A 12,781-nucleotide genomic window follows, 5' to 3' on the forward strand; every position below is an offset into this window, starting at 1 on the left:
TTTGAGAAGTTTGGTTTTGTTTCCAGGTAGTGCACTTTGATCAGCTTGGGCTACAACGATGGGAAGATTGGACAATAATCACCAGCTTTGTTTAAGGGACAGGGACAGAATGGCCATGTCATTGAATAATAGAAATCCAGAGACCCGGGGGGTTCAAATCCCATCTCAGTGGCTGGTGGAATAATTTTTGTTTTTAAAACTGGAACCTAAGGCTAATCGCCCAATATTTACCATGAAACCATCCTCGATTGTTGTCAAAATGCCTCTGGTTCACCAACACCCTTTGGGAAAGGAAATCTGCTAATGTTACCTTGTCTAGCCTACATGTGACTCCAGGCCCACAGCAATGTGGTTGACTCTTAGCCACTTCTGAAACGGTGAAAGAGGCAACTTGGGATGGGCCATAGATGTCCGGTGCTTTCCAATGACAGATTAGAAAGAAAAATGCAAGGAAGTTGGTGTAAAAGTCATTTTCTGCCTGAATGTTTCTCCTCCCCTTTTCTACTGAGTGGATTACCTGCGCTTTCCCACAGCTTTGGGGTTGAGTTTGGGATTGGAGAATTAACTATGCTCCTGGCTGTATATGAGATTTTCTTTCCCACGATGTGGGTGTCACTGGCAAGCCCAACGACTATTGTCTCTCATTTGAGCTACAGGGAGAGGCTGAACAAGCTGGGGCTGTTTTCCCTGGAACGCCGAAGACCTTATAGAGGTTTACAAAATTATGAGGGGCATGGATCGGGTAAATAGGCAAAGTCTTTTCCCTGGGGTCAGGGAGTCCAGAACTAGAGGGCATAGGTTTAGGGTGAGAGGGGAAAGATATAAAAGAGACCTATGGGGCAACTTTTTCACACAGAGGGTGGTACGGGTATGGAAGGAGCTGCCAGAGGAAGTGGTGGAGGCTGGTACAATTGCAACATTTAAGAGGTATTTGGATGGGTATATGAATAGGAAGGGTTTGGAGGGATATGGGCCGGGTGCTGGCAGGTGGGACTAGATTGGATTGGGATATCTGGTCGGCATGGACGGGTTGGACCGAAGGGTCTGTTTCCATGCTGTACATCTCTATGACTCTAAATAGGCTGAGATATTGAGCTTCTTTCATGATGAAGGTGCACCTGGCACACTGTGATGTCGGGACTTCAGAATGTTTCAAACAACCAGTTGGCTTTCTATTTGAAATAGCAGATAGAAGTGTTGTCACACTTATATCAGACTGGATAAGGCTAGGTTCCTTCACCAAGGAATGTCAGTGAATCAATTTTGGAAAACTAGGCATAGTCTTGATCATATGGACCAGATTTTTATTTAAAACTAAATGTCAATTGTCAAAGTCCAACAGCTGGATTTGAACCATCTCAATTATTACTCCATGCCATGAGATCACTACTGCTATAATATAACCATTATTCTATATTCATTGAGTCGGTGGGGTGTGGGGTGGTCAGCATCAGGGATCGCTTTGGCATGACTATGTTTGCAGTACAAATTGACAACATTGATATCTTGAAGGGGTTACTCAGTTGTCTTTGATTTTGCTAGGTTCAGAATTGCAAACTAGCCTTCTGCCCAGAGTTAAAGAGGGACAAATATTCAATTTAAGGACAAATTACTGACCTGATTTGCCTGCTCCATGAGCTAACTATTCAGCACTTCATACAGCATAATATGGACTTTGGAATGTCCTGAGGTTGTAAAAGTTGGAAGCTCTTGGAATATGTTGATGAGTTGCTGAATTTTCTAGAGTCCAGCTCAGTTCATGGGATTTTGCCATTGAGATAGTCACCCTTTTATAAGACAAAGTAGTTTATCGAAATCCTGGGATATCACAGGAAACACATTGTGAGATTTGCAAATTGATGTCTAAGGTGATGGGAAGTACTTACCATTGGCAGCTTGGCTTGGACAGTTGATTGTCATTTCAGGATGATTCATGATTGGTGGGTGGCTTTGGACCTGACAACGTTCAGAGTACTTGTGGGTTTGTGGTTCTTGGTGCTGTCAGCCTTCCGTTTCATAAAGAAATGTTTCGCATTACAGTGGTCAACCTTACATTAAGCTGTATTCTGGCATGTCTGTCTTTGCCACACTTGCTGCAGAGGAAGTCAGTAGACTGAGAAGGTGCACAAGTGGCTGGCTTCTGTTTTCTCTGGGCCCTCGTCCTGGGCAGCTGAGGCAACTGCTCCTGCTCACCTTCTCCAATGCCTTTCTAAAGAATCAGCCCCCAGAGGTCATGGCCATCAAGTGACTGTTGCTCACTTGTCAGTGTCAAAGCACCATCTTCATATCTCACTTGAAGGTGTCCTCATAGAAGAGGCATAGCAACTCAGCAGGTCCTGACCCAGTGATCAGTTCAATGTCCACAATGTCTTTGGGTGCACAGCCCTTGTTCATCTGATGAAGGTGGCTGAGCCAGCGCAGAGACTGTGGGCTAAGCATTGAATGTGCACTTGATCGCTTTTTACACAATGTTCAAGCCTAGACTCACATTTGGAATGGAGGCTGCCCCATAACATGCGATCAAAGAAATTCTCAGCAGCTTCAGTTCCATTTGGCTTTTCAATTAAAAGTTACCATGTGCTATATTGACAAAGGGAAGGTCCACTAGAGGAACAGTGACATGGGATTCAGGGGGTGATCTTCCGGTTTTCAATTTTTAAAACTTACTATAACCAGGTTATAGTCCAACAGATTTAATTTTAAGCACTAGCTTTCAGAGCGCTGCTCCTTCAACAAGTGGATGATGAAGGAGCGGCGCTCCGAAAGCTAGTGCTTCCAATTAAACCTGTTGGACTATAACCTGGTGTTGTGCCATTTTTAACTTTGTACACCCCAGTCCAACACCGGCATCTCCAAATCGAGGCAAGAGAAGAAATTGCTGGAGAAGCACAGCAGATCTGGCAGCATCTGTGGTGAGAGAAATAGCATCAATGTTTCAGGTCCAATGACCGTATTCAGAACTAGATACCAGTTTGGGGGTACATATGCTGAAGACAGGGTGTAGGGAGGGATAAAGAGTCCCGAGGGAAAGAAAGACATCTAGGCAGACAAAAGGATGGATAATGGTGAGCCAGGGAGAAGGGAGAGCTGAAATTGGGTGCCCTAAGCACGTTGGTTGATTAAAACAGCCCATGTGATGACAGGGCATGGGTGTGGAAGTGGATAAAGGACATTAAAGTGGAGTCTCAGGTATAGAGGATAGTGAAGAGGGTGTTTAGTATGCTTTCCTTTATTGGTCAGGACACCGAGTATAGGAGTTGGAATGTCATGTTGCAGCTGTGCAGGACATTGGTTAGGCCACTTTCGGAATGTTGCGTGCAATTCCTATTGGAAGGATGTTGTGAAACTTGAAAGGGTTCAGAAAAGATTTACAAGAATGTTGCCAGGGATGGAGGATTTGAGCTACAGGGAGAGGCTAAATAGGCTGGGGCGGTTTTCCCTGGAGTGTCAGAGGCTGAGGGGTGACCTTAAAGAGGTTTATAAAATCATGAGGGGTGTGGATAGGATGTCTTTTCCCTGGGTTGGGGGAGTCCAGAACTAGATGGCATAGATTTAGAGTGAGAGGGAAAAGATATAGAAGGGACCTAAAAGGCAACCTTATCATGCTGAGGGTGGTGCGTGTATGGAATGAGCTGCCAGAGGAAGTGGTGGAGGCTGGTACAATTAGAACATTTAAAAGGCACCCTACTGGGACTAGATTAGGTTAGGATATTTGGTTAGCATGGACAAGTTGGACCAAAGGGTCTGCTTCCGTGCTATACATCTCTATGATTCTAGGACTCTCATGTGCTCATGCAGTAAACATTTTGAGCTTGATACTGAAATCTAAAGGCTGCACGGTCCATTAGCAGAAAATGAGATGCTGTTCTTCAAGCTTGCACTGAGATTCCCTGGAACACTGTACCAGGGCCAAGACAGAAATGTTAGCCACACTATCTTTTCCTTGCTACCATCAGCTATTAAAAAGGGTCACAAGACTCAAAATGTTAACTCTGCTATCTCTTCACAGATGCTGCCAGATCTGCTGAGATATTTCCAGCAGTTTCTGCTTTGGGTCCAGATTTCCAGCTGTTCTTTGTTTTATTTTCGAAGAATTAAGGAGTGACATCACTGAGACACATAAGACACTGAGAGGGTTTGATTTAGCAGATGACGAGGGGTAGATTTCCCTGGCTGACAGATCTGGATGGAAAATGTGTTGCTGGAAAAGCGCAGCAGGTCAGGCAGCATCCAAGGAACAGGAGAATCGATGTTTCAGGCATGAGCCCTTCTTCAGGAATGAGGAAAGTGTGCCAAGCAGGCTAAGATAAAAGGTAGGGAGGAGGGACTTGGGGGAGGGGCTTTGGAAATGCGATAGGTGGAAGGAGGTTAAGGTGAGGGTGATAGGCCGGAGTGGGGGTGGGGTGGGGGTGGGGGCGGAGAGGTCAGGAAGAAGATTGCAGGTTAAGAAGGTAGTGCTGAGTTTGAGACTTGGGACTGAGACAAGGTGGAGGGAGGGGAAATGAGGAAACTGGAGAAATCTGAGTTCATCCCTTGTGGTTGGAGTGTTCCCAGGCGGAAGATGAGGCGCTCTTCCTCCAGCCATCGTGTTGCTATGGTCTGGCGATGGAGGAGTCCAAGGACCTGCATGTCCTTGGTGGAGTGGGAGGGGGGGTTGAAGTGTTGAGCCACGGGGTGGTTGGGTTGGGTGGTCCGGGTGTCCTAGAGGTGTTCTCTGAAACGTTCCGCAAGTAGGCAGCCTGTCTCCCTAATATAGAGGAGGCCACATTGGGTGTAGCGGATGCGGTAAATGGTGTGTGGGGAGGTGCAGGTGAATTTGTGGTGTCAGGTCCACACCCCCCACCAACTCAACCTCCACTCCCGGCACCTTCCCCTGCAACCGCAAGAAATGCAAAACTTGCGCCCACACCTCCCCCCTTACTTCCCTCCAAGGCCCCAAGGGATCCTTCCATATCGGCCACAAATTCACCTGCACCTCCCCACACATCATTTACTGCATCCACTGCACCCGATGTGGCCTCCTCTATATTGGGGAGACAGGCCGCCTACTTGCGGAACGTTTCAGAGAACACCTCTAGGACACCCGGACCAACCAACCCATCCACCCCGTGGCTCAACACTTCAACCCCCCCTCCCACTCCACCAAGGACATGCAGGTCCTTGGACTCCTCCATCGCCAGACCATAGCAACACGACGGCTGGAGGAAGAGCGCCTCATCTTCCGCCTGGGAACCCTCCAACCACAAGGGATGAACTCAGATTTCTCCAGTTTCCTCATTTCCCCTCCCCCCACCTTGTCTCAGTCCCAACTCTCAAACTCAGCACCACCTTCTTAACCTGCAATCTTCTTCCTGACCTCTCCGCCCCCCACCCCCACTCCGGCCTATCACCCTCACCTTAACCTCCTTCCACCTATCGCATTTCCAACGCCCCTCCCCCATGTCCCTCCTCCCTACCTTTTATCTTAGCCTGCCCAGCACACTCTCCTCATTCCTGAAGAAGGGCTCATGCCCGATATGTCGATTCTCCTGCTCCTTGGATGCTGCCTGACCTGCTGCGCTTTTCCAGCAACACATTTTCAGCTCTGATCTCCAGCATCTGCAGTCCTCACTTTCTCCTGACAGATCTGGAACATGGGGTCACAGTCTCAGAATATGAGGTGAGCCATTTTGGACCGGGAGGAATTCCTTCAACAACAGAGTTGTGGATGTTTGGAATTCTCTATCTCAGAGAGCAGTAAGTTGCTCGGTATATTCAAGATGGAGGGTGACAGATTGTTGGATACAGAGGTAAGGGGATAGCGTGGGAAGATAGGGTGGAAGTACACCATCAGCCATAATCATATTGAAGGGCCAAATGGCCTACTTCTGCTCCTACTTCTTATGCTTTTACACTCGACTAGGACAATTAAGATGAAATAAATCAGTCTGTATTGATCAGGTAAAGATTGAAGGCAAAGACTCTAAGGCTTCACATAGCTAAACAGCTGGCTTCTAGTACTGCAAGATTCTATGAAATTGTAAATTTATTCCACAATTCACTAGAAGTATGAACCTGAGGTAATCTTGAACACACTTATGGGCAGCAATTGGATGACTCTTTGCTTCACCCAAAGGGGGCTAACACACCTGTCACCCTTAAGACTTCAAGCCTCTGTCAGAAGCCATGTAGGCAGGGCTTGGTGGGACACCATAAAGTTCCATGTACTGGGCCCTAGCATTGCTTCAAGCCATTTCTCCTCACTGAGCTTATGGTTGAAGCTCTGCAGTGAAGTCCATCATTCTGTGGCTCCCTTTAGATGGATATGATTTGCACTCGCTATTTGTCAGACCTCCGAAATGGTAGAGTACACACACAGATCCGAATCATAAGGGGACCAATACAAGTGAGTCATAGCATCCCAGAATCTTGCCCCACTGTCGCTTTTACTTCCTCCTTTTGTTCCGCTGATGTTTTTATTATTGTTGAGGAAATATGTAAGACTGGAAGCAGCTGTGCAGTAAAGCATATCTTATTATTCAATATGTCAAAGGAGACTTACTGCTCACATTGATGACTGGACAATTAATATTGACTATCATCCCATTATTGAATGTCTCCTGTTTTCATCTATTTAATGGGTCTTTGAAAGATTACGACTGGAGGTGCCTGTTTCAAAGAGAATCTTGTTTGCCCAGTCTGACAGCTCTCCTATATCCTGAAAATAGATCATGATCATTCTTGAGGAGGCTACCCTGATAACCCGGAGGCCAAAACAGGAAGATACAGAGGCCATTCAGCCCCTCAAATTGATTGAATCCTTGAAAGCTCTGCCACTGAATTAGATATATGGTGGCTCAGTGGTTAGCACTGCTGGCTCACAGCGCCAGGGACCCGGGTTCAATTCCATCCTCAGGTGACTGTCTGTGTGGGGTTTGCACATTCTCCCTGTGTCTGTGTTGTTTTCCTCCCGATCTGGTTTCCTCCCCCAATCCAAAGACGTGCAGGTTAGGTGAATTGGCCATGCTAAATTGCCCCATAATGTTCAGGGATATATAGGTTAAATGCATTAGTCAGGGGAAATGTAGAGTAATTGGGAATGAGTGGGATACACTTCAGAGGGTCAGAGTGGATGTGTTGGGCCAAATGGCCTGTTTCTACACTGTAGGAATTCTATGAATCATGGCTGATGTGGAACTCTGTATTTCCGTCTAATCACTGCATCTCCTGTAACCCTCACCCAATTTGAATCCTGCAATTTTCACAGCTCAGAATTTAAGTTTTAAGATTATGTCCCCTTGTTCTTGAGTTGCCCAACACAGAAAATATTTTCTCCCTAGCTACACCATTGGATCTTTCAAAATTTAAAGCACCACATCAGGTTATACATCCCATCTCCAACAATCTTCTAAACTCATGGGAATACAGACCAAGTTTATGCAGCTTGTCCTCATAACTTAACCCTCACAGCTCTGGTAGAACTCTAATGCGTTGCAATCCCTCCAAGGCCAGTGTATCCTTTGATTGAAAAGTTAGTTTATCTGCGCTGGATAACTGATAACCTTGCATTTATCAGCTTAAAAGATAACACTTTGCACAGAGTGATCACGTAGGTAGTGGGAGGACTGTGTGGTAAGCCGAGAATCATGAAACATAGCTTTGGAGACTCTGCAAAAATTGGCATTTATTTGACTCACAGTGCAATGGGTGTCCAAGTGTCCTCACTCACTGTAAACTGCTGTGGTTCAATAACGTAACTCACCACCATCTTCACATGGACAGTCTATAAATTCTGCACCAGCCAGCGACATCCATATCCCATGAACAAGAAAAGAAACCCTTGAAAAATCTTGGTCTAACTTTGAAACAGTTTCTTTGCCATGGGCTTTGAGATCAGAAAACCCACAACATAGACTACCAATTGCGCGCAACAATAGACAACAATGTCAGTGTTAAGATAAGGAACCCAGGCTAAGAACAGTGATTTGTATTGAGCAGACTGCAAGGGAAATTCTCCTTCCACACAGACTCATAAATGACCTTTTTCAATGGGCAATATCTCTTTTGTATTATTTTGTTCAAAACAAAATAAATATCTTAAGATTGTGGGGAGAGAAAAAAAACATCTAACTCTCTTGCTGTAAGATTGTTGCTCTCTGTGAAATCATGCATGTCCAAGTGGTTGCAGATAAAATAACCTGCTATCCTAATGCAAGTGACAAGTTAACGTTAGATTTTGTGTCTCATAGAACAAATGTTAAAATATTTATAATACCTACTTGGAGTAGAACCTCAGTGTTGTCAAGAGGTTTCTGCACTCTAACCCATGAAACAGGAATCTGTGGAATTCAGGGAAGCAATGGGTGATGGGAAATCACCCATTGCCAGGTCCCTCACTCCAATTCATAGCAAAGACAATGTCTGACACATGACAGCCACCTCTGGCCTGGGAGCACATCTCCCAGTTGCCACTGGCTTCTGGACTGCAGCGGTAGGGAAAGGAATGGGAATATTGAGTTGACAAACAGGAATTCAACCCCAAGGCATAACACGAGGCAGGAGAAGAAGGAACGCTACAGAGATGAGACTGTTCAGTCAGCAAACACATCTGATGACACAAACCTTCTTTCTCTTTGGCAGGGATCTCGATGATTCAGCTGTTAGCTCACGTGGAGGCAATGGACGGGGTCTAAAGCTGAAGGCCACATCACCACTAGAGGCTTCCTGCAGAAATAAGTTCAACAGAGGGAAAAACATTGTGAATTGAAAGCAGTCTGTAAGCACAAGGAGGGAAAGATCACACTCGAGTCATATGAAGTAAATGATATTGTGTTTTGAGCTCCCCCAGATTTAGGTTAAGTCAAGGGAAGGCATAGAGTATAACTGAAACCTGGCTGGAGCAAAGTGCTCGGCATTGCAAACTTTTAAGTTCAGTGTGGAACAAGGTTAAATGTTCGTGTTACCTTGAAGTTATTGCATTCATTTGCAGGAATGGCCAAATGGTTCAAATCCCTACCGCTTGCCTTTAAAACATGTTACCTTTTATTTTAACTCAGCCCTAAGGCAATGGGCAGGAAACCAGCTGTGGCTCACAGCAATAAGCCATCAAGACTGCATCGATACAAAAGCCTGCATTGCCAAATGCAAATACAGGTAACTATTTTATTGGTGATCAAAACGTCATGTCTAATTGCATCACACTGCTGGCTTCTCTTTAAATTGTTTACCACTCACAGCCAGTAAACCAATGTCAAACACTATCCCAGTTTAGCGTGATTGGCAGCTTTTCAACTGGTCTTTTTGAACAAGATTTTATTACTTTGTTTTGATGAATTACTAGAAGACAATCAGCTGTACTAACTCCTGCCTAGCAACCGAAATGAAAAGAATTAGAAGTCAGATCATAATTAAACTAAACTTGAAGATGTGACAACAAGTCATGACTTTTTATTTTTAGACCTTGGACTGAAAAATGGATACTGCTGTAAAATGGAGATAGAACACAGGCACTGTTTGCAGCTTTGGGAAAATAAAGTGAATCCAACTAGTACATATGCAACAATTTTATTTTTTGGAGACATTGAGCCCAAACAAAATGGCATCATTTGTATTGAGTTCAGTATAGCAACAAGTGTCTGGTCATACAGATTCTGTAAGTGGGGGTGAATCAAACAGAGAGGAGCAAGGGGTTTTGTTTATGTTAGTTAATGTTAATCTTTTCTCTCTCCCCCTTCTCTGTAAAGTTGCTCTCTCCAACTTTCTATCACAACAATAGAAATATACATTGACAGATGCTGAAAGAAATAATTCTAACATGCAAGAAACTGGAAAACGTAGTGCTGTGTCCTAGCAGATTTCAAATGGAGATGAAGAGAAACTCTTTCTTGCAAAGGGTAATAAATCAATGGAATTCACTACCGCAGAGTTCACTGTATGCTGGGATATTGAGTAAGGAGATGATAGACCTTGGGTCCGACACACAAGCAACGAATTACAGAGTGATTATTGCTGATCAGATAACATCTGAGCATTATCAGATAAGCAAAGGGATGTGCAACCAACACATCTAGTTTTGTGCTGTAGTACTGATGACACAGAGTTGTATTCTTCAAACAGTTCCTTTCCCTCCAATCAAAATATTTGTGTTCATCTGTTTTTCTTTATGTGTGCATGTGCACATTCACTTATACTTGTGTGTCCCTGTGTGTGATTATGCAAGTGTGCACAGCTATCCATACAACCGTGCATGTTTGCAAGAATTTGTAAAGGGGTAAAGTTTAAGTTACATAATTTAGAAAGCCTGTTCTTTTACTAGTTGTTAACATCAAAGCATTACATAAGAGCATGAGTAGGCAATTCAGCCCATCAAGCCTACTCCATCAATCAATATGACTATGGCTGATATCATCTCAGCTTTAACTCCATTTTTCTGTCTGCTCTCCATAACATCTCAACCAATTACTGATTATAAATTTGTCTATCATCTCCTTACTCAATATCCCAGCATACAGTGAACTCTGTGGTAGTGAATTCCATTGATTTATTACCCTTTGCAAGAAAGAGTTTCTCTTCATCTCCATTTGAAATCTGCTAGGACACAGCACTACGTTTTCCAGTTTCAAATAACGTTCCCGAACATCCTCCCCCACTCCCTTTCCAGTCCCACCTCCTCCCTTCCATTCCACCTACTGACCCTTCCTTCCAGTGACCAACCAGGTCTAACCCACTAACTGTATTCACCTCTCACTACCTCACCACTCTAGCCGCCCCCCCCCACCAAAAACCTTACCTCCACCTTTATCTGCAGCTCCCCCTATCCTCACCTCCATTCCTGAAGAAGGGCTATACCCAAAACGTTGACTTCTTTACCCCTGATGCTGCCTGGCTTGCTGTGTTCTTCCAGCCTCCTGCTTGTCTGCACGTTATCCCATGACCACATATTTCTAGAATTATTCACAAGAGGAAACATCCTCACTATGCCAATTTTGTTAATCACTTTTAGCATCATATGTACCTCAGTTACATCTCCTTTCCTTCTTCTAGAGGCTAAGATTGTAATGGTGAATAGAGTTTTATTTTACTGTTACTGAAGGAACTCTGTGGTTTGCTTTGACCCTGGGTAGTAGTCAGTCCTCGATGAAGTCAGAGTAATTATCCATAGTTTCATGCAATCTTCACATTTCTGACAGCTCTGGAAATATTGGGGCTTGATTTCCAATGCAGTTCTCTGATGATGGTTATACAATGAAGGATTGATCAACTAGGTAAAAACAATGACTGCAGATGCTGGAAACCAGATTTTGGATTAGAGTGGTGCTGGAAAAACACAGCAGCTCAGGCATCATCCAAGGAGCAGGAAAATCTACGTTTCAGGCAAAAGCTCTTCATCAGGAAAACAGGCAGAGTGCCTAAAGGGTGGAGAGATAAATGAGAGGAGGGTGGGGGTGGGGAGAAAGTAGCATAGAGTACAATAGGTGAGTGGGGAGGGGATGGAGGTGATAGGTCGGGGAGGAGGGTGGAGTGGATAGGTGGAAAGGAAGATAGGCAGGTAGAACAAGTCATGGGGACAGTGCTGAGCTGGAAGTTTGGAACTGGGGTGAGGTGGGATGGAGGAGAAATGAGGAAACTGGTGAAGTCCACATTGATGCCCTGGGTTTGAAGTGTTCTGAGGCGGAAGATGAGGCTTTCTTCCTCCAGGCGTCGGGTGGTGAGGGAGCGGCAGTGAAGGAGGCCCAGGACTTCTATGTTCTCGGCTGAGTGGGAGGGGGAGTTGAAATGTTGGACCACAGGGTGGTGTCCCAGAGATGTTCCCTAAAGTGCCCTGCTAGGAGGCATCCAGTGTCCCCAATGTAGAGGAGACCGCATCGGGAGTAACAGATACAATAAATGATATTGGTGGATGTGCAGGTAAAACTTTGATGGATGTGGAAGGCTCCCCACCCCCATCCATCCATTGTACTCTTTGCTACCTTCCCTCACCCTCCTCCCCGACCTATCACCTCCGTCCCCACCCCCACTCACCTATTGTACTCTATGCTACTTTCTCCCCTCCCCCACCCTCATCTCATTTATCTCTCTACCCTTCAGGCACTCTGCCTGTATTCCTGATGAAGGGCTTTTGCCTGAAACGTCGATTTTCCTGCTCCTTGGATGCTGTCTGAACTGCTGTGCTTTTCCAGCACCACTCTAATCCAGAATGAAGGATTGATGTCCACCTCAACAGCACTTCACAAATCCATGACCTCCGTCACTTTGGAGGACAAGCCCTGCAGATTCATGTGAACACCATCACTTCCGAGTTCTTCTCCATATCATCTACCATCCTGACTTGAAAATACCTTGCTGTTCTTTCATAGCCCTGGATGTAAATCCAGGAACTCCCTTCCGAACAACACCGTAGGTGCACCTTTACCACAAGGGACAGCACCTTTTCCAGGGAGATTTGTGGTGTGCAATAAGTAATGGACTTGCTGGCAACACCCACCTCCCACAGAAATATAGTCTGGGGTACAATTCACAGCCCCTGACTCTTTACCATATTCTCTTGTGATCAATTGTACAATTTTAAGACAGAAACAGACTTTTAAGATTTTCTTGACTGAGAAGCCTCAAGGGTGAGCTGTGGTTGGATCCACAACAAAGCAGCTTCACTCTTGCTCTGTTATCTTACCTCATAAGCTAATTGGATTCAAGATGAGAGACAGGTCTTCCATGCCTCCAAGTTTTCAAGATATCAATAAGAAAAGTCAGGGTAGATAAAGGTAAACTATTTTCAGTGGTTGGAGATTCTAGAACTAGGGGA

General features: G+C 45.0%; 1 protein-coding gene across 4 annotated transcripts in view; it reads right to left on the reverse strand.

Annotated features, from left to right (window-relative positions):
- Nucleotides 1–12,781, reverse strand: part of fam13a (family with sequence similarity 13 member A) — a 212,307-nt gene that overhangs the window by 106,292 nt on the left and 93,234 nt on the right. For all 4 annotated transcript variants that reach the window (XM_060851700.1, XM_060851701.1, XM_060851699.1 and 1 more), the window contains one exon: nt 8,602–8,703. In XM_060851700.1, coding sequence (XP_060707683.1) covers nt 8,602–8,703 — 102 coding nt within the window. The remainder of the gene's footprint in view (nt 1–8,601; nt 8,704–12,781) is intronic.

The sequence above is a fragment of the Hemiscyllium ocellatum genome, chromosome 36 (genome assembly GCF_020745735.1).
Source record: "Hemiscyllium ocellatum isolate sHemOce1 chromosome 36, sHemOce1.pat.X.cur, whole genome shotgun sequence".
NCBI lineage: Eukaryota > Metazoa > Chordata > Chondrichthyes > Orectolobiformes > Hemiscylliidae > Hemiscyllium > Hemiscyllium ocellatum.